Consider the following 21353-nt stretch of genomic DNA (forward strand, 5'->3'; position numbering starts at 1 on the left):
ATTGGCAGTGATGCCTTCCTTAGTCAAATAGCCTGCCAGCACTCACTGCCTGGGCTCAGATGTGAAATGAAGAATGGGTGATTGGGAGAGCTGCCAGCGTCTACGAGTCAGTGCCTTCAGGGCAGAAGGGACCAAAAACTGAGACAAAAATAAAAACCACACTGCAGAAATCTAAAAAGCATTTTCCATAAAAAGAAATGGGAGAGCAAGCCAGCGGAACATGGTTTTATTTTAGTTACTAAAGCAAGCTATCAAAACAACCTTGTGACGGCCCTGCTGTTTAGTAATGAGAGTCCAGTGCTTGTGGACATTGGCAGCAACTGATGGGAACCCTCCGAACCCCTCCGAGTGAATGGTCCACAACTAACACATCAAATCAGAACCTACATCCCATCCCTGGCAAACAGGGGCACTTACTATTTGGGTTGAAAATTAGAGCCAGGCCATTCAGGGGTGAAGTCAGGAAGCACTTCTTCACACAAAGGGTAGTGGAAATCTGGAACTCTCTCCCCCAAAAAAAGCAGTGGAGGCTGGGGGTCAATTGAAAATTTCAAAACTGAGATTGATAGATTTTTGTTAGACAAGGGTATTAAGGGTTATGGAATCAAGGCGGGTAGATGGAGTTAAGATACAGATCAGCCATGATTTAATTGAATGGCAGAACAGGCCCGAGGGGCTGAATGGCCTACTCCTGCTCCTATGTTCCCTCAGCAAGATTTAACAAAGAATGCTGCACTCTCAGCCGTCCACGCACAGTTATTCACTCTGATCCACAGAGCGTCACGTTAATTCTTTTGAATTGAGAAATCCTGGCCAAGGGCCCAAGGCCAGGGCATCGGCAAACCTTGGAAAGAGCAGAGGAGTTGAGACACCAAGCTTGGGTTTGAAAAGCCTGTCGATTAACCGAGCCGGGGAGGTGAAGAATCGCACCCTTTTGAGGTTCGGCGACAGTAGGAGATGGTGTGATTAGTTTTGATAACGAAGGTGCAAGAAAAAAGGTGATAGGAATAGGCATTTAGAGGTTAGGAGCTAACTTTGTGACTGAACCTGCAAAGTTTATAAGACTGTGGGGTGAGTTTTGATTCCAGCATATTTGGAATTCAGCAAGCAGAGCAGATTTAATTAAAATCGTATCGAGATTTAGCACGCCTCATTAACACGTGCCAATTTCACTGCTCCCCGTGCTTTCGACAGGAGGAAAGACGACCAGGAGAAACACTTACTGTTATACCCCTTTCTGGATCACAAATTATTTCCGCTTAACTATCTGGATGCCTCATCAGCACCAGCAGGGGAAACGTAATCCTTGATGAGAATACCCCTGGTAAGGAAAACTACAAGGAGAGATCCATGTCGGACAGCAATGCAGAAGCGACGCTGCTGTCTTGTGAAGGCGAGCTGAACCAGACCGAGAAGGGAGAGCCAGCGCCAGCTGTTTACGTTTGCCGCCCACGGAGTGTGCCCGCTGAAAGAACACTCCCAGCCACCCCGTTTACATGACATCACTGCCGCCGAGGTCAGGGGCTCTCATTGGGGACGACGCCTGTAATATAAATATGCCAACGATGGGACTCAACAGGTCAACACGTTAATCGTACTAGTCAACTAGCTGACGACAAATGGAGCCTGCCGGTGTCCAGGCTGCTTTGTTGCACCGATACAAGGTCGCTGTGGCTCAGCGGGCAGCACTCATGCCTCTGGGTCAGAAGGCTGTGAGCTCAAGCCCCACTCCAGAGACTTGAACACAAAATCCAGGCTGACGCTCCAGAGCAGTACTGAGGGAGTGCTGCACTGTCGGAGGTGCAGTCTTTCGGATGAGAAGTTAAACCAAAGCCCCGTCTTCCCTCTCAAGTGGTTGTAAAAGATCCCACGGCCACTATTTCGAAGAAGAGCAGGGGAGTCCTGCCTGATATTTATCGCCAAAACACATTATCTGGTCGTTATCACATTGCTGTTTGTGGGACCTTGCTGCGTGCGAATTGGCTGCTGCGTTTCCTATGTAACGACAGTGGCTACTCTTCAAAAGTATTTCATTGGCTGCAAAGTGCTTTGGGATATCCAGAGGCACTACATAACTGTAAGTCTTTCTTTATCTTTTTCTATGGTGTGCTGAAGAGTGCCAAACGGATCACAGTACATCAAAAGAACTATAAAGGCACCTTGAAGTAGACCATTTCCTACTGCTCAGTCAACTTGGATGGATTGGAGAACCTGACAACAGACCTGGTGAAGTGCCTGTCCATTCAAGACCGAAGAGGTGCGAACAACAACACATTAAGAAACTCGAAGCAAAATGGCCAACAGTGGAAACTTTTTTTTTATTCCTTCATGGGTTGTGGGCGTCGCTGGCAAGGCCAGCATTAATTGCCCTTGAGAAGGCGGTGGTGAGCCGCCATCTTGAACCGCTGCAGTCCGTGTGGTGAAGGTTCTCCCACAGTGCTGTTAGGAAGGGAGTTCCAGAATTTTGACCCAGCGACGATGAAGGACCGGCGATATATTTCCAAGTCAGGATGTTGTGTGACTTGGAGGGGAGCGTGCAGGTGGTGTTGTTCCCATGTACCTGCTGCCCTTGTCCTTCTCGGTGGTGGAGCTCGCGGGTTTGGGAGGTGCTGTCGAAGAAGCCTTGGCGAGTTGCTGCAGTGCATCCTGTGGATGGTACACACTGCAGCCACGGTGCACCAGTGGTGGAGGGAGTGAATGTTTAGGGTGGTGAAGGGGGTGCCAATCAAGCGGGCTGCTTTGTCCTGGATGGTGTCGAGTTTCTTGAGTCATCCAGGCGAGTGGAGAGTATTCCATCACACTCTGACTTGTGCCTTGTAGATGGTGGAAAGTCTTTGGGGAGTCAGGAGGTGAGTCACTCACCACAGAATACCCAGCCTCTGACCTACTTTTGTAGCCACAGTATTTATGTGGCTGGTCCAGTTAAGTTTCTGGTCAATGGTGACCCTCAGGATGTTGATGATGGGGGATTCGGCGATGGTAATGCCATTGAATCTCAAGGGGAGGTGGTTAGACTCTCTCTTGTTGGAGATGGTCATTGCCTGGCGCGAATGTTACTTGCCACTTATCAGCCCAAGCCTGGATGTTGTCCGGGTATCGCTGCATGCGGGCACGGACTGCTTCATTATCTGAGGGGTTGCGGACGGAACTGAACACTGTGCAATCATCAGCAAACAGCCCCATTTCTGACCTTATGATGGAGGGAAGGTCATTGATGAAGCAGCTGAAGATGGTTGGGCCTAGGACACTGCCCTGAGGAACTCCTGCAGCAATGTCCTGGGGCTGAGATGATTGGCCTCCAACAACCACTATCATCTTCCTTTGTGCTAGGTATGACTCCAGCCACTGGAGAGTTTTCCCTGATTCCCATTGACTTCAATTTTACTAGGGCTCCTTGACGCGGCACTCGGTCAAATGCTGCCTTGATGTCAAGGGCAGTCACTCTCACCTCACCTCTGGAATTCAGCTCTTTTGTCCATGTTTGGACCAAAGCTGTAATGAGATCTGGAGCCGAGTGAGCTCACCGAACTGAGCATTGGTGAGCAGGTTATTGGTGAGTAAGTGCTGCTTGATAGCACTGTCGACAACACCTTCCATCACTTTGCTGATGATTGAGAGTAGACTGATGGGGCGGTAATTGGCCAGATTGGATTTGTCCTGCTTTTTATAGACAGGACATACCTGGGTAATTTTCCACTTTGTCGGGTGGATGCCAGTGTTGTAGCTGTACTGGACTAGTGTGGCTAGAGGTGCGGCTAGTTCTGGAGCACAAGTCTTCAGCACTACAGCTGGGATGTTGTCGGGGCTTATACCCTTTGCTGTATCCAGTGCACTCAGCCGTTCCTTGATATCACATGGAGTGAATCGAATTAGCTGAAGACTGGCTTCTGTGATGGTAGGGATCTCAGGAGGAGGCCGAGATGGATCATCCACTCGGCACTTCTGGCTGAAGATGGTTGCAAACGCTTCTGCCTTGTCTTTTACACTCACGTGCTGGGCTCTGCCATCATTGAGGATGGGGATGTTCACGGAGCTTCCTCCTCCCATTATTTGTTTAATTGTCCACACCATTCATAACTGGATGTGGCAGGACTGCAGAGCTTTGATCTGATCCGTTGGTTGTGGAATCGCTTAGCTCCGTCTATAGCTTGCTGCTTCCGCTGTTTAGCATGCTTGTAGTCCTGTGTTGTAGCTTCACCAGGTTGGCACCTCATTTTTAGGTACACCTGGTGCTGCTCCTGGCATGCTCTTCTACACTCCTCATTGAACCAGGGTTGATAGGGATCTTTCTCCCATTAATCCAGGCAGGATTTGAACCCAGCACCCAGGGGTGAAAGGCGGTATTTGCATCCAGTCCTTGGTTTAATCGCTCTTTAATACAACATCAGAGTTAGGAATTGCACAGTCTGCCTGCCACCTGGTCGAGATCCAGTGCATTTCTTGGCCCGTTTTCAGTCACCCTCCAATAGCAGTGATAAAAGATTTTCAACATAAAATAATTACTGTGCATTAAGTACAAACTCCAAATCTCTTCTCTATCTCCGCACACCTGTCCCCACCCCCACCCCCACCACTCCCCTTTGAAATAAAATGTCTAATTGAAGACACAAGTGTGCCTGAGGGCTGCAAAACCAGCATCAGAAAGGGGGCATCAGATACCAAGAGGGCACTGTGAGCTGGGTAAGTGGCAGGTCTCCAGTCTGTTGGTGTGTCCACCAACCAGGGGAAGCAAATATATGGAACACACATTCTCCCCTGAAGATCTACCTTTATTGTCAGTATATAAATACGCATTTTTTGTGGCGGAGTCAATCCCCGTTGCCACCATTTAATTTTTCATCACCAAATTAAATGGTGGCACCAGGGATTGACTCTATTATGGGTCTATTATTGGAAAGCGAGTGTGGATTTTCCCCATTTTTCCCAATGTGATTGCCTGGGCTAGTGTCAATCACCGAAAAGGGTCGGAGAGGAATTTTCCATTTTTTACTCTCTAATTGGCCTGGGTTTTTTTTTAAATCTGTTTTTTCCACCTCTCCCAGGAGCTAACATGGCTCTGGGAGGGTGGGGAGTATCTGTATTGTGATGCTTAAGGCAGCACAACCATGGGGGGGAGGGCTGGATGGACCAGCTGGACTTTTCCTGTCCATCATTTTCGTATGTTAACCATATCACTATCATTGTGCTAAGCAAGCTCAGAGCAGAGCTGGGATCAAGCTAGGCCCTTCCTGGTCTGAACAGTTCCGGTCGACACCTTGGGCATATTTCACCAATGCGTTATCGTCGCTGGGTCAAAATCCTGAAATTCCCTGCCTAACAGCACCGTGGGAACACCATAACCATAAGGACTGCAGCGGTTCAAGAAGGTGGCCCACCGTCACCTTCTCAGGGCAACTAGGAACGGGCAATAAATGGCCAGCCTTACCCACATCCCATGAACTAATTAGGCACTTACCAACTGAGCCACTGACCAGGGAGCTACAGGAGAGATACAAAGGAAATTCCCCCTCCTCCCAAACCATTTGGTAACATATGAGCCCTCACAACACCACTGATAAGCTACCTCACTTCTGTATGAACGCACACATTGACGGTGAAATTGGTCCACACCAGTAGCACGAAACAGGCCCATAGCGAATCGGCAGCGCATCTAACTTCAATGAACAAGAAAATCGGATGCAGTGCAAACCAGGCTGCCGATTCACTATGGGCCCATTTTGTGTAACTGGTGTAGACCAATTTCACACCCCACCCCCCTCATTGCACCCAGAGTGATTGGGGAAGATGCTCTGTTCTGTTAGCTTCCACCCACCTAAGTTATGAGTTGAAAACCAGCCCTGTCATATTCCTTGTGATGGGACATAGGAACAGGAGTAGGCCATTCAGCCCCTCGAGCCTGTTCCGCCATTCAATTAGATCATAGCTGAGCTGTACCTCGACTCTATTAGCCCGCCTTGGTTCCGTTTCCCTCAATACCCTTGCCTAACAAAAATGGCAATAAAAGTCAAGCAAACCAAAGTGCTGGCTGGCCAGAAGTGGAGAATACTGTCCAATGAAGCCATGGTTAAGTTTTGGTAGTTCCTGCCTCTCTTTGAATGCAAGATGCTGTGCTCATGTCAGAGAGGAAGAAATCCGTGTTGGTGGACTGTGCAGTGAGGTGAGAGCTCACACCAGGCTTTGTCCCGCAATAGTGCTGGTGGATAATCGGCAGGTTGGGTATTGGATTGAGGATAATGGAGGCTTTACTATAATTATGCTGTAATTACATCATTGTATCGGCGCAAGACACTAGCCTCAACCATCTTCAGCTGCTTCATCAATGACCTTCCCTCCATCATAAGGTTAGAAGCGGGGCTGCTCGATGATGATCGCAGTGTTTGGCTCCATTCGCAATTCTTCAGATAGTGAAGCAGTCCGTGCCCGTATGCAGCAGGACCGGGACAACATCCAGGCTTGGGCTGGTAAGTGGCAAGTAGCATTTGCACCACACAACCGCCAAGCAATGACCATCCCCATCCTGGGGTTCACCATTGACCAGAAACTCAACTGGACCAAACACATAAATTCGGTAGCTGCTAGAGCAGATCAGAGGCTGGAGAATTCTGATATTCTGCAGTGTGTGGCTCCCCTCCTGACTCCCCAAAGCCTTTCCACAACGGGAGAAACTTCTTTACCCAGAGAGCGGTTAGAATGTGGAATTTGCTACCACAAGGCGTTGTTGAGGCGAATAGCATAGATGCATTTAAGGGGAGCTAAATAAGCATGAGGGAGAAAGGAATAGAAGGATATGCTAATAGGAAATACGGCTGCTATTGTTACTGACAATGGAACTGATCTCTTTTGACATCACTCTGCGGCTGCCTATTGTTAGTTACCAGTCTTCACCTGGCAGACTGTGTTATTTAAATGTGTATATAATATATATAAAAGATCTCCTTTCTTGTAATGTTATCATATAACTAACAGTAATTATTATTATAAGGCACATCTGTTATTGCTCTGCGCACAAATGAAGTCAGCATTTGGTGACATAAATCACTGCCAATCCCTGCGTCCTGCTGCAAGGTGATTCCCTTCTTAGCATAGTGTGGGCAGGGATTCTCACGAGAACAGGAGATTCTGCCTGCAGTACGCAGCGGATAGGATGTGGCAGTGCGGAGGGGAGAGGAAAAGAGGGCCAAAATAGATGGCAATGAGAAAGAGAGCTTCCCCCCACTCCCGGACGGAAAGTAAAAATGAGGGCAGTCGCTTACTCCCCTCTGATCCTGCTGCCTTCCTGTCGTGTCCCGATCGTAATCTGCCCTTTTGAGCAGGGGAGTGGGACCCCCGCAGGAAGGAAGCAAAGTCCTTCGTTAAATATGCAGATTGGGTCCTGATGACATCACCTGGAGCCGACTGCAATATTAGTCAGAGGCCTGAGCAGGGTAGGGGTTGCCAACTCTCCAGGATTGTCCTGGAGTCTCCAGGAATTGAAGGTTAATCTCCAGGACCCTGTTGCGAGCAAAAACGTGGGAGAAAAATCATAGGGGTACTAGACAAAATTGTGGGGTTTTTTCCATTTTCTTTGAACACTTTTATTTATTAGTTATAAATATATCGGAGATGGGGGGAAAAGGCTGTCTCACTAACAGTCAAGATTAATCTAATGGGGTAACAAAGAGTCCGTCCCCTTTCCAATTGGCAGAGCGCCCAGAGGAAGGACCAATGGCGGGAGTGTGGGTTGTGGGGCGGCTCGAGGTGAGAGGTCATGTGATGAAACCTCCAGGAATTCACCCAACCAGAGTTGGCAACCCTAGATCGGGCGGACCAATGCAGAAACTGAAGGCCAAGTAATTTAACTGAATGAATGTGTTTGGAGATCAGTTATTTGTCGTAGAAAGATTAATTCTGAACACAGAATTCTCTCTGGCAGGAGAACGCGAACTTGCTGAACACTGAAGGCCTACTTGCTCACCCTCCCCTCTGTATCATCAATGTGTTGAAATTCAGACTTACGTAATGATTCTATGATTCTATGGCGGGGGAATGGGACTAACTGGATAGCTCTTATAAAGAGCTGGCGCAGGCTCGATGGGCCGAATGGTCTCCTTCTGTGCTGTAATGATTCTATGATTCATTGTACATCTCCTGCTCAAATTCATTGTTTTACTGGACCTCCAAACTCTGGAACTCCTTGATTCCCTCAACCTATTCCTTCCTGCTGCAATCTTACTGTGCAGTACTGAGGGAGTGCTGCACTGTCAGAGGTGCCGTCCTTCTGATGAGACATTAAACCGAGACCTCGTCTGCCCTCTCAGGTGGACGTAAAAGATCCCATGGCACTATTTTGAAGGAGTGCAGGGGAGTTCTCCCAGGTGTCCTGGGCCAATATTTATCCCTCAACCAACATCCCTAAAAACAGATGATCTGGTCATTATCACATTGTTGTTTGTGGGGTCTTGCTTTGCACAAATTGGCTGCTGCGTTTCTCACATCACAACAGTGACTGCACTTCAAAAGTACTTAATTGGCTGTAAAGCGCTTTGGGACATCCTGAGGTCATGAAACGCGCTGTATAAAATACAAGTTCTTTCTTTTCTTTAAAGGCTTTTAAAACCTAAGTTAGGCCTCTCTAACGCGGTACCTCATCTTCTCTCTGGCTCTTTTTCAATCTTGGCAATTTGACCTTTCATCTCGGCAGCCCAAATACAAAAAAAGTTATATTGCAGATTTGCGACATCTACCATTATGGTATTGGCCTGTAGTAAGCCGTGACCCACACTGCAGTGCAACACTGCCTTTGCCGCAGGACAAGACAAGTGCCTTTAAACGTGGACAAGAAATGCAGACACCTTTATGTTTCCTAACACTCCAACCGCAAACAAAGCTGCTAATCTCGCTTCAGAATAGAAATTAATGTTTAGAGAATTTCTCTTTCCTTAAATTAGGAAAAGCTATTGCATCTCTCCCACAAAATTACAGCTTTCAGCGAACCACAGAAAGTCACCTTTAATCTGTGATCTGGTTCCAAAGACAAACGCATTCATCCCACATTGAAATACTTGCACCTGTAATCCCCAAAGTGCATCAGGATGCACTTTAAAAAAAAAATCAAATTAACACCGGTGTACTTTTTGTTTGAAATCATAGAATCATGCAGCACAGAAGGAGGCCATTCAGCCCAGCTTGCCTGTGCTGGCTCTTTGAAAGAACTATCAAATTAGTCCCACTCCCCAGCTCTTTCCCCATAGCCCTGCAATTTTTTTTTCCTTTTCAAGTATATATTCAATTCTCTTTTGAAAGTTACTATTGAATCTGCTTCCATGCCCTCTGGGGCCTTCATTTCTGTTGATTTGATGAAGAATTTTCTGTCGACCAGTGAAGAGGCCGACAACACTGACTTTCTGGAGTTACTAAGTCCGAACCTGCAAAAGCTGATCGTACGCAGATGAGAAACTGAGGCATTCCTCATTTAAAAGGAGCTGTGCCTTGACTGAGGCCCATTATCTTTCCATAAATTTCCCCTTGATTTATGTCAAGCCATCATTCATCACTTCAAGAACAATATTTTCTTTTACAAATCAGAAATTAATGGCCCAGAAATTGCTTAAAAAAGAACGGTGAGCTCAACAGCGCTCTCCGTTGTTAGTGGCGAAATCGAGCAGCAAGTTCCGGAGTTCACACAAGCGCAGTCAAACGTGGAAATCCAGAACGTGCTCCTCCTGGTTCGCTGGTGATATGACAGCTTCGCATTAAAGGGATATCGCCGGCTGGAATCAGTGGAATCAATAGACCAGCGCCAACTTGCTCTTCTGCCCAGCTGGAAAGTAACTAATATCGCCACAAAACAGATATGCTTAAAAATACCAGGTCTAAACTAAGTTTTAACAGCGCGGTAAGTATTAATGACTGCTAAACAACTAAAAATTAACTTTTAAAAATGTGGAGTCTCATTACTCCTTTTTTAAATAGTTTTTGGTCATTAAAAAAAAATTTAAATTAAAAAATGTAAACTTTTTTTTTTACTTTTTCCTTCCGTCCCTTTCATTTAATTTGAGAATTTCTTACCCTCTCCTTTTTTCGCTGTTTTTACAAATGATTTTGGTGTTGTACCTTTCACTTCCTGGAGTTTATATTCCAGCTTGCAGAAACTGTTCGCAGCGTGTCAAAAGTGCTGCAATCTGATTGCTCGAGGGGAGAGATCGACCCTCTCGCTTCTCCCATGGGTCCTGTCTTCGCTGGAGCTAACGCTGGGCTATTCTCCGCTTCCTATTAGAGGAAGTGCACCCAGTAAAGACCGCAGTATGTTAGTGGGTGAGTATAAATCTATGGAGGGGCGAGCACTGTTGGTTCGCTGCTCCGAGCAACTTCTGGGCCGATATCTTTCCATCAGAATTTTTTTTTTCATTCATTCATGGGATGTGGGCGTCGCTGGCAAGGCCGGCATTTATTGCCCATCCCTAATTGCCCTTGAGAAGGTGGTGGTGAGCTGCCATCTTGAACCGCTGCAGTCCGTGTGGTGAAGGTTCTCCCACAGTGCTGTTAGGAAGGGAGTTCCAGGATTTTGACCCAGCGACTTTGAAGGAACGGCGATATATTTCCAAGTTGGGATGGTGTGTGGAACGTTGGAGGAGAACGTGCAGGTGGTGTTGTTCCCATGTGCCTGCTGCCCTTGTCCTTCTAGGTGGTAGAGGTCGCGGGTTTGGGAGGTGCTGTCGAAGACGCCTTGGCGAGTTTCTGCAGTGCATCCTGTGGATGGTACACACTGCAGCCACAGTGCGCCGGTGGTGAAGGGAGTGAATGTTTAGGGTGGTGGATGGGGTGCTGAGCTAGCAACTGAAGCATGACAATTAGCCTTGAGCTACACGGAGTACAATCACAGCAAGTTCATTATCTAATGGCTCCAAATAGTGGGCACGTGGGTGAGGATAAGGTCAAGTTCAGTTGCTCCCTCCCTGGTCCAAGAGCCTACTGGTACTAGGCATGAACAATAGCCATTTGGGCAAAGCTCCGCCAATCCCATACCTCACCAAGAGTTAACCCCTTCAGGAACCCCATAGGAAGGACCTATTTCCCTTAGCAAAGAGGTCAATAACCAGGATAGATAGATTGAAAGTAATTGGTAGAAGGATCAGAGGGGAGCTGAGGAAAAATGTTTCCAGCCAGAGGGTGGTGGGGGTCTGGAACTCACTGCCTGAAAAGGTGGTAGAGGCAAAAACCCTCAACTCATTTAAAAAGTACCTGGATGTGGACCTGAAATGCCATAACCTACAAGGCAACGGACCAAGTGCTGTATAGTGGGATTAGGCTGGGTGGCTCATTTTTGGCCAGCGCGGATATGATGGGCCAAATGGCCTCCTACTGTGCCGTAAATTTTCTATGATTCTATGACAGGGAGCAAGAGAGCAAAGTTAAGGGGAGCACCGGCCATAATATTATCAATAATAAAAGGAAAGGGAGACAAGAAAGAGTGCAAGGGAGAGAAAGACATTCAAGGGCAGAGATGGCAACAGGACCATCTACCAAGCAACAAGTTTTTCTTCTCTTGTATCTTGTTCAGGAGTACAAAAAAACGGGTTAGAAGAAGCCTTCCCTTATTTGTAGCAGTATCCAAGCCTTGGACTTTATAGAAAGTTAATAATCATTGACGGAAAAGGAGTGTTTGGCACAAAAAAAAGAAAAGCTTCTTGGAAGGCAGTTTTAATAATGAGGGAGTTGCGTGGGTTCCTTTTGAGATCAGAGCAGATAGTCAGGCCAAGAATGTCAGGGAGATGAGTCGTTAAATCTCTACAGGTGGACTTAAAAGATCAAACGGCACTATTTCGAAGAAGAGCAGGGGAGTTCTCCCCGGTCGCCTGGCCAATATTTATCCCTCAATCAACATCACTAAAAAACAGATTATCTGGTCATTTATCTCACTGCTGTTTGTGGGAGCTTGCTGTGCGCAAATTTACTGTCGCGTTTCCCTACATTACAACAGTGACTACGCTTCAAAAGTACTTCATTGGCTGTAAAGCGCTTTGCCTTGAGGTCGTGAAATGCGTCATATACAAATACAAGTTCTTTCTTTCTTTAAAAGCAGAGTCTTCAAAGGTAAACGGTGCTGGCTGGACTTGCGCTGTCACGAACTGTGTGTTTGAAGAATGCAAAAGACGATCATCCGACTGGAAGGGACACGGGAGATCAAGATGAAATGATTCAGCTGCTGTGCTGCAAGAACAAGGGAGAGTGTGTGCATCAAGGGCACGTTATCGGAAGGAAGCTGATGTGAGTGGAATGATCAACAAAAGGATGGATAGGGAGGGTCGATGGGTGGAGGAGACGAGAAATAATGAGCAGCGACAGAGCGGGATGGAAGACAGAGCTCCGGGGAACTCTTGGGATAAAGGAAAAAGTTGAATGATAAGCCATCATCAACTATATCTCCACATTACAACAGCGACTACACTTCTAAGGTACTTCATTGGCTGTAAAGCGCTTTGGGACGTCCTGAGGTCGTGAGAGGCGCCATAGATAAATGCAAGTTATTTCTTTGTTTTATTTAAAGGCTTTTAAACCCAAGTTAGGCCTCTGTAAATCACTGCCTCATCTTCTCTCTGACTCTTTCGCAATCTTGGTAATTTGTCCTTTCACCTTGGCAGCCCAAATAGGAAAGAATTATATTTTTTAAGCTATCGCAGATTTGCGCATCTCCTTTGATATTATGACCAGAACAACGCGGTTGTTGTGGCAACGGCCTGTGAGAAGCTGTCACCCACATTGCCACAAGGTAACACAAATGCCTTTAAAACGTGAACAGGAAACGCCAAACACAGTCTCCTTATATTTTCTAACACTCCAACCATAAAGCTCTTTCTTTCTTTGTATCACAGCACACACTGGATTATCTGAGCTACAACATCTTGCGTATGTTATAAAGAGTTTTTGTTCTGTAAGTGAACAGCGCAATATCAATCTGTAGCGGTGTAAGCTTTGAAATAGAGAGGGGTGTGTGTTTATTAAAACGGTACACTTATCTCCTGCAATGGTACACCTGGCACAGATGCAGCCAGCACTCGATCTTCTGCCTTTTTTTTTAATTTCTCCTTTTCCTTTGGCGAGGCATCAGTCCAGGGCACATCGAGTGTTTGCACACACCCCGGATGATTGAGCCCTGCCTCCTGGTAGATCCAGTCCCCCCCAGGCAATCATTCCAGACACCAGCTTACTAGTAAACAGCTCAACGGAAAACATAGCCTTCGGTGGCCGTTTTTTTTTCCCTCTCTTCTGGCTTCTAATCAAAAAGCCTGAAGCTTCATTAAAAGAAGGTACAGACTTGCTCTGTCAGTGCAGAGCACACATCCAAAAAACAAGATCACGCCACAGGACCTACAGCCCCATTTATACTACAACGTGGCCTTCGCGAATCACTCCCCGGTGAGACCCAGCGGGTAGAAAAGAGCAAAGTTCAGAGGAACACTGACCAGCGACACTGAGCAAACCGAGCGATATAAAGGTGGTTAAAGGAGAGAAAGCTTGGAGGCCGGAGGTGACGGAAGGATCAAATATCGGACGACAAGCCTTCTCTTGTAACCTGTCCAGGACAGTGCGAGAAGTATTGGAAGCCTCTCCCCAGACACAGCATTCCCAGTCTGGGGACTTCTCGCAACTGTATCCCAGTTTTAAACACTCCTTGCCCTGTATCCCAGTTTTAAACACTCCTTGCCCTGTATCCCAGTTTTAAACACTTCTTGCCCAGTTTCCCAGTTTAAAACACCCTTTACCCTGTATCCCAGTTTTAAACACACTTTACCCAATATCCCAGTTTTAAACACTCCTTACCCAGTATCCCAGTTTTAAACACACTTTACCCAATATCCCAGTTTTAAACACTCCTTGCCCAGTATCCCAGTTTTAAACGATCCTTGCCCTGCATCCCAGTTTTAAACGATCCTTGCCCTGTATCCCAGTTTTAAACACTCCTTGCCCTGTATCCCAGTTTTAAACACCCTTTACACTGTATCCCAGTTTTAAACGATCCTTGCCCTGTATCCCAGTTTTAAACACCCTTTACACTGTATCCCAGTTTTAAACACTTCTTGCCCAGTTTCGCAGTTTAAAACACCCTTTACCCTGTATCCCAGTTTTAAACACACTTTACCCAATATCCCAGTTTTAAACACACTTTACCCAATATCCCAGTTTTAAACACTCCTTGCCCTGTATCCCAGTTTTAAACACCCTTTACCCTGTATCCCAGTTTTAAACACTTCTTGCCCAGTTTCCCAGTTTAAAACACCCTTTACACTGTATCCCAGTTTTAAACACACTTTACCCAATATCCCAGTTTTAAACACTCCTTGCCCAGTATCCCAGTTTTAAACGATCCTTGCCCTGCATCCCAGTTTTAAACGATCCTTGCCCTGTATCCCAGTTTTAAACACTCCTTGCCCTGTATCCCAGTTTTAAACACCCTTTACACTGTATCCCAGTTTTAAACGATCCTTGCCCTGTATCCCAGTTTTAAACACCCTTTACACTGTATCCCAGTTTTAAACGATCCTTGCCCTGTATCCCAGTTTTAAACACTTCTTGCCCTGTATCCCAGTTTTAAACACCCTTTACACTGTATCCCAGTTTTAAACGATCCTTGCCCAGTATTCCAGTTTTAAACGATCCTTGCCCAGTATCCCAGTTTTAAACACCCTTTACACTGTATCCCAGTTTTAAACGATCCTTGCCCTGTATCCCAGTTTTAAACACCCTTTACACTGTATCCCAGTTTTAAACGATCCTTGCCCTGTATCCCAGTTTTAAACACTTCTTGCCCTGTATCCCAGTTTTAAACACCCTTTACACTGTATCCCAGTTTTAAACGATCCTTGCCCAGTATTCCAGTTTTAAACGATCCTTGCCCAGTATCCCAGTTTTAAACACTCCTTGCCCTGTATCCCAGTTTTAAACACCCTTTACACTGTATCCCAGTTTTAAACGATCCTTGCCCTGTATCCCAGTTTTAAACGATCCTTGCCCAGTATCCCAGTTTTAAACGATCCTTGCCCTGTATCCCAGTTTTAAACACTCCTTGCCCTGTATCCCAGTTTTAAACACCCTTTACACTGTATCCCAGTTTTAAACGATCCTTGCCCTGTATCCCAGTTTTAAACGATCCTTGCCCAGTATCCAAGTTTTAAACACTCCTTGCCCTGTATCCCAGTTTTAAACACCCTTTACACTGTATCCCAGTTTTAAACGATCCTTGCCCTGTATCCCAGTTTTAAACGACCCTTGCCCAGTATCCCAGTTTTAAACACTCCTTGCCCTGTATCCCAGTTTTAAACACTCCTTGCCCTGTATCCCAGTTTTAAACACCCTTTACCCTGTATCCCAGTTTTAAACACCCTTTACCCTGTATCCCAGTTTTAAACACCCTTTACCCTGTATCCCAGTTTTAAACACTCCTTGCCCAGTATCCCAGTTTTAAACACTCCTTGCCCAGTATCCCAGTTTTAAACACTCCTTGCCCTGTATCCCAGTTTTAAACACCCTTTACACTGTATCCCAGTTTTAAACACCCTTTACCCTGTATCCCAGTTTTAAAAACCCTTTACCCTGTATCCCAGTTTTAAACACTCCTTGCCCCCTGTATCCTAGTTTTAAACACCCTTTACCCAGTATCCCAGTTTTAAACACTCCTTGCCCCCTGTATCCTAGTTTTAAACATCCTTTACCCTGTATCCCAGTTTTAAACACCCTTTACCCTGTATCCCAGTTTTAAACACTCCTTGCCCCCTGTATCCTAGTTTTAAACACCCTTTACCCTGTATCCCAGTTTTAAACACCCTTTACCCTGTATCCCAGTTTTAAACACTCCTTGCCCCCTGTATCCTAGTTTTAAACACCCTTTACCCTGTATCCCAGTTTTAAACACCCATTGCCCTATATCCCTGTATCCTAGTTTGAAACACCCTTTACCCTGTATCCCAGTTTTAAACACCCTTTACCCTGTATCCCAGTTTTAAACACTCCTTGCCCTATATCCCAATTTTAAACACCCTTTACCCAGTATCCCAGTTTTAAACACTCCTTGCCCCCGTATCCTAGTTTTAAACACTCCTTGCCCCCTGTATCCCAGTTTTAAACACCCTTGCCCCCGTATCCCAGTTTTAAACAATCCTTGCCCCCTGTTTCCTAGTTTTTAAACACCCTTTACCCTGTATCCCAGTTTTAAACACCCTTTACCCTGTATCCCAGTTTTAAACACCCATTGCCCTATATCCCAGTTTTAAACACCCTTTACCCTGTATCCCAGTTTTAAACACCCTTTACCCTGTATCCCAGTTTTAAACACTTCTTGCCCAGTTTCCCAGTTTAAAACACCCTTTACACTGTATCCCAGTTTTAAACACACTTTACCCAATATCCCAGTTTTAAACACTCCTTGCCCAGTATCCCAGTTTTAAACGATCCTTGCCCTGCATCCCAGTTTTAAACGATCCTTGCCCTGTATCCCAGTTTTAAACACTCCTTGCCCTGTATCCCAGTTTTAAACACCCTTTACACTGTATCCCAGTTTTAAACGATCCTTGCCCTGTATCCCAGTTTTAAACACCCTTTACACTGTATCCCAGTTTTAAACGATCCTTGCCCTGTATCCCAGTTTTAAACACTTCTTGCCCTGTATCCCAGTTTTAAACACCCTTTACACTGTATCCCAGTTTTAAACGATCCTTGCCCAGTATTCCAGTTTTAAACGATCCTTGCCCAGTATCCCAGTTTTAAACACTCCTTGCCCTGTATCCCAGTTTTAAACACCCTTTACACTGTATCCCAGTTTTAAACGATCCTTGCCCTGTATCCCAGTTTTAAACGATCCTTGCCCAGTATCCCAGTTTTAAACGATCCTTGCCCTGTATCCCAGTTTTAAACACTCCTTGCCCTGTATCCCAGTTTTAAACACCCTTTACACTGTATCCCAGTTTTAAACGATCCTTGCCCTGTATCCCAGTTTTAAACGATCCTTGCCCAGTATCCAAGTTTTAAACACTCCTTGCCCTGTATCCCAGTTTTAAACACCCTTTACACTGTATCCCAGTTTTAAACGATCCTTGCCCTGTATCCCAGTTTTAAACGACCCTTGCCCAGTATCCCAGTTTTAAACACTCCTTGCCCTGTATCCCAGTTTTAAACACTCCTTGCCCTGTATCCCAGTTTTAAACACCCTTTACCCTGTATCCCAGTTTTAAACACCCTTTACCCTGTATCCCAGTTTTAAACACCCTTTACCCTGTATCCCAGTTTTAAACACTCCTTGCCCAGTATCCCAGTTTTAAACACTCCTTGCCCAGTATCCCAGTTTTAAACACTCCTTGCCCTGTATCCCAGTTTTAAACACCCTTTACACTGTATCCCAGTTTTAAACACCCTTTACCCTGTATCCCAGTTTTAAAAACCCTTTACCCTGTATCCCAGTTTTAAACACTCCTTGCCCCCTGTATCCTAGTTTTAAACACCCTTTACCCTGTATCCTAGTTTGAAACACCCTTTACCCTCTTATCCCAGTTTTAAACACTCCTTGCCCCCTGTATCCTAGTTTTAAACACCCTTTACCCTGTATCCTAGTTTTAAACACCCTTTACCCAGTATCCCAGTTTTAAACACTCCTTGCCCCCTGTATCCTAGTTTTAAACATCCTTTACCCTGTATCCCAGTTTTAAACACCCTTTACCCTGTATCCCAGTTTTAAACACTCCTTGCCCCCTGTATCCTAGTTTTAAACACCCTTTACCCTGTATCCCAGTTTTAAACACCCTTTACCCTGTATCCCAGTTTTAAACACTCCTTGCCCCCTGTATCCTAGTTTTAAACACCCTTTACCCTGTATCCCAGTTTTAAACACCCATTGCCCTATATCCCTGTATCCTAGTTTGAAACACCCTTTACCCTGTATCCCAGTTTTAAACACCCTTTACCCTGTATCCCAGTTTTAAACACTCCTTGCCCTATATCCCAATTTTAAACACCCTTTACCCAGTATCCCAGTTTTAAACACTCCTTGCCCCCGTATCCTAGTTTTAAACACTCCTTGCCCCCTGTATCCCAGTTTTAAACACCCTTGCCCCCGTATCCCAGTTTTAAACAATCCTTGCCCCCTGTTTCCTAGTTTTTAAACACCCTTTACCCTGTATCCCAGTTTTAAACACCCTTTACCCTGTATCCCAGTTTTAAACACCCATTGCCCTATATCCCAGTTTTAAACACCCTTTACCCAGTATCCCAGTTTTAAACACTCCTTGGCCCCGTATCCCAGTTTTAAACACCCCTTGCCCCCTGTATCCTAGTTTTAAACACTCCTTGCCCTGTATCCCAGTTTTAAACACCCTTGCCCCTGTATCCCAGTTTTAAACACTCCTTGCCCCCTGTATCCTAGTTTTAAACACCCTCCCGGTGTAAAAGGGGAGATCTTGAGGCCTGGCTGAAATGGGGGGGGGGAGGGGCGGTACAGCCCCGAAACTGGTGGGGAATGACTTACTGCCTCATTCCCACCATAAATTTTCCAAGTGAAGCCTGCAGACCCCCAGGGTATCTAGAAGACCCCCAGGGACATCAGATTCTGTCTATCTGGGGTCAGGCTTGCTGTCTGGAGAGTTCTAGGTCCTTTGGCGGACAAGCACATTTCTCCTGTGACTGTGTACTCCTAAGTATGTTTCCTGCATTGATAGCACAGTTTCCCTTTGGATAGCTGGCACTGTCTTTTGGAAGTTACAATCGGGGTCCAAATATTGTACTGTATTTATATTTGCCGGGTTCTCTGAAATTGTGCTAATATTTGCTGGGGGACTCCCAGGAAATAAACTAATAGTTACAGGGAATTCCCAGGAAGTGTGTCAATATTTGCAGGGGGTTCCCGGAAACGTCTCAATATTTGCAGGAGTTTTCCCAGAAATGTGTCAATATTTGCAGGGAGTTCCCTGGAAATGTGTCAATATTTTCAGGGGTTCCAGGGAATTGTAACAATATTTGCAGGGGGTTTCCTGGAAACGTATCAATATTTGCAGGGGTTTCCTGGAAACGTGTCAATAATTGCTGGGAGTTCCCGGGAAGTGTGCCAATATTTATAGAAAATTCCTTGAAATTGTGTCAATATTTGCAGGGGGTCCACACACAGAAAGCTTTGAGAATCATTACACTACAGTAATTCTTCGGGACAGCCAAAGGCTCAGCAGGTCACAAATAAACATACAGAACATGTCTCCGCCATGAGAAGTGTTCATTTAGTCCCAGGTACGGTGAGACAGGCACCAACTCGTTCGTTACTGATGCTACCATTGGCATTGTTCCAAACTGCTTGTTTGGACCTGGGAAAAGAAACTAGATGTCACTATGGAAGTTGGATTATGGGCTGCCCAACAAGTGATGGCCGCCACGGTTAAATAGGCTGTTGGCACTCATTGGTTACGCTTACACACGAGGAACGGCCATTTGGGCAAAATAACAGAGAGCACCTGGTGCCCATGGAATTCTACACCCAGCGGAAGTCAACATCTTCAGAAAAGTAGAGAAAATTGGCAAAAATGGAAAAGAAAAGATGAAAGGGTAAGTTCACCGAGCCTGCGTTCCCAGAGAGAGGGAATAGGGCTGCAACACTGTAGGGGCAATTCCCCACTCCTTGCACCCTTCTAAGCACAGCCTCCCATTGGGAGCACGGTAGTGATGGATCTACCTGAAGGCAGATAACAGCCAGAAAAGCCGTGGGTCACATTTGCCTTAGTGAAGTGACGCACAAATGACACTAAGATGCACTTTACTACGATCACGGACATCGCCTTGCAAACGATTGAAAGAGTTTCTCAAACACTTTTTCTTTAAAAATTTTTACTGAAAGTTGTATAGTTCAGCTGCTGGAAAACTTCTCGTTTAAATGTTATCCACGACCTCCCTCCCTAATCCAAAAAAGGGGAAAAAAAAGAATCAAGTGCGCGCTACGTTGTGAGTTTGCCCTGACCTCTAGGCTTGAAGGTCAGCCGGTATCCTTGCAGAGAGAGTGCAGGCGGTTTCCAGGCCAGCTTCAGCCTGAAGTGTCCAGCTGTGACCACTCGGAAGTTCAATACTCCAGACAAGGCCTCTGAAAGAGATGCACAGTTAAAACAATGATAGATGCTTTTATACAATACAGGACACTACAGTGAGACGTTAAACCGAGGCCCCCCTCTACCCTCTCGGGTGGACATAAAAGATCCCACCACACTATTTGAAAGATGGGCAGGCAAGTTCTCCCCAGTGTCCTGGCCAATATTTATCCCTCAACCCACCTCAATAAAGAAATAGATTATCTGGTCATTTATCTCACTGCTGTTTGTGGGAGCTTGCTGTGTGCAATTTGGCTGCCGCGTTTCCTACATTACAACAGTGACTACACTTCAAAGTAATTCATTGGCTGTAAAGTGCTTTGGGACGGCCTGGGGTCGGGAAAGGCGCTATATAAATGCAAGTTCTTCCTTCTTTCTACAGTTGTGGCTATTACAGTCAGTCTAGTTTTCATGATGAAGAAACTCTCGAACCCTTAACCGTAGGAACAGGAGGAGGCCATTCAGCCCCTCGAGGCTGTTCCGCCATCCAATTAGATCATAGCTGATCTGTATCTTAACACCATCTACCCGCCTTGGTTCCGTAATCCTTAATACCCCTTACCTAACAAAAATCGATCAATCTCAGTTTTGAAATTTTCAATTGACCCCCAGCCTCAACAGCTTTTTAGGGAAGAGAGTTCCAGTTTTCCACTCCCCTTTGTGTGAAGAAATGCTTCCTGACATCACCCTGACTGGCCTAGCTCTAATTTTAAGGTTCTGCCCCCTTGTTCTGGACTCCCCCGACCGGAGGAAATAGTTTCTCTCTAGCTACCTATCAACTCCTTTAATCATCTTAAACACCTCAATTAAATCACCCCTTAATCTTCTATACTCAAGGGAATACAAGCCCAGTCTATGCAACCTGTCCTCATAATTTAATCTTTTTAGCCCCGGTGTTATTCATGGGTTGTGAACGGGGAGAGGAAGTCACATCTTGTGGCCACAGCTCGCTGAAGGAGCATCAAACTGCCCCAAAGAATGCTAGGACACAATCCACGTACATTGGGTTGGGTCCAATGATCTCAGGCACATCACTTTGGCAGGGGGGGGTGGAGTTGGGGAGAAAGCTGGACAGCGGTGAAGAGCAAGACTTCAAATTAAATCAATTTGTGATACTCACTTGTCCTGCCCTTTCCCGCAGTGGATTCCCCGATGCTATTTGCATACTGAGCTATCACTGTGACTAGATATTCAGTTGCAGGCTTCAGCCCTTGTAAATACGCTGAGTTTTCATCTGCACGAACAGTAATCTGGTCAAAAACAAGA

At 45.8% G+C, this 21353-nt stretch overlaps 1 protein-coding gene across 1 annotated transcript in view; it reads right to left on the reverse strand.

The window, feature by feature from the left end:
- The window catches only part of LOC137334354 (collagen alpha-1(VII) chain-like), a 299572-nt gene that overhangs the window by 238926 nt on the left and 39293 nt on the right, over window positions 1-21353 (reverse strand). The window contains exons 8-9 of the mRNA XM_067999062.1: window positions 21208-21337; window positions 19964-20083 (exon numbers count right to left, since the gene is read on the reverse strand). Coding sequence (XP_067855163.1) covers window positions 19964-20083; window positions 21208-21337 — 250 coding nt within the window. The remainder of the gene's footprint in view (window positions 1-19963; window positions 20084-21207; window positions 21338-21353) is intronic.

Source organism: Heptranchias perlo, chromosome 17 (assembly GCF_035084215.1).
Source record: "Heptranchias perlo isolate sHepPer1 chromosome 17, sHepPer1.hap1, whole genome shotgun sequence".
NCBI classification, from domain to species: Eukaryota; Metazoa; Chordata; class Chondrichthyes; order Hexanchiformes; family Hexanchidae; genus Heptranchias; species Heptranchias perlo.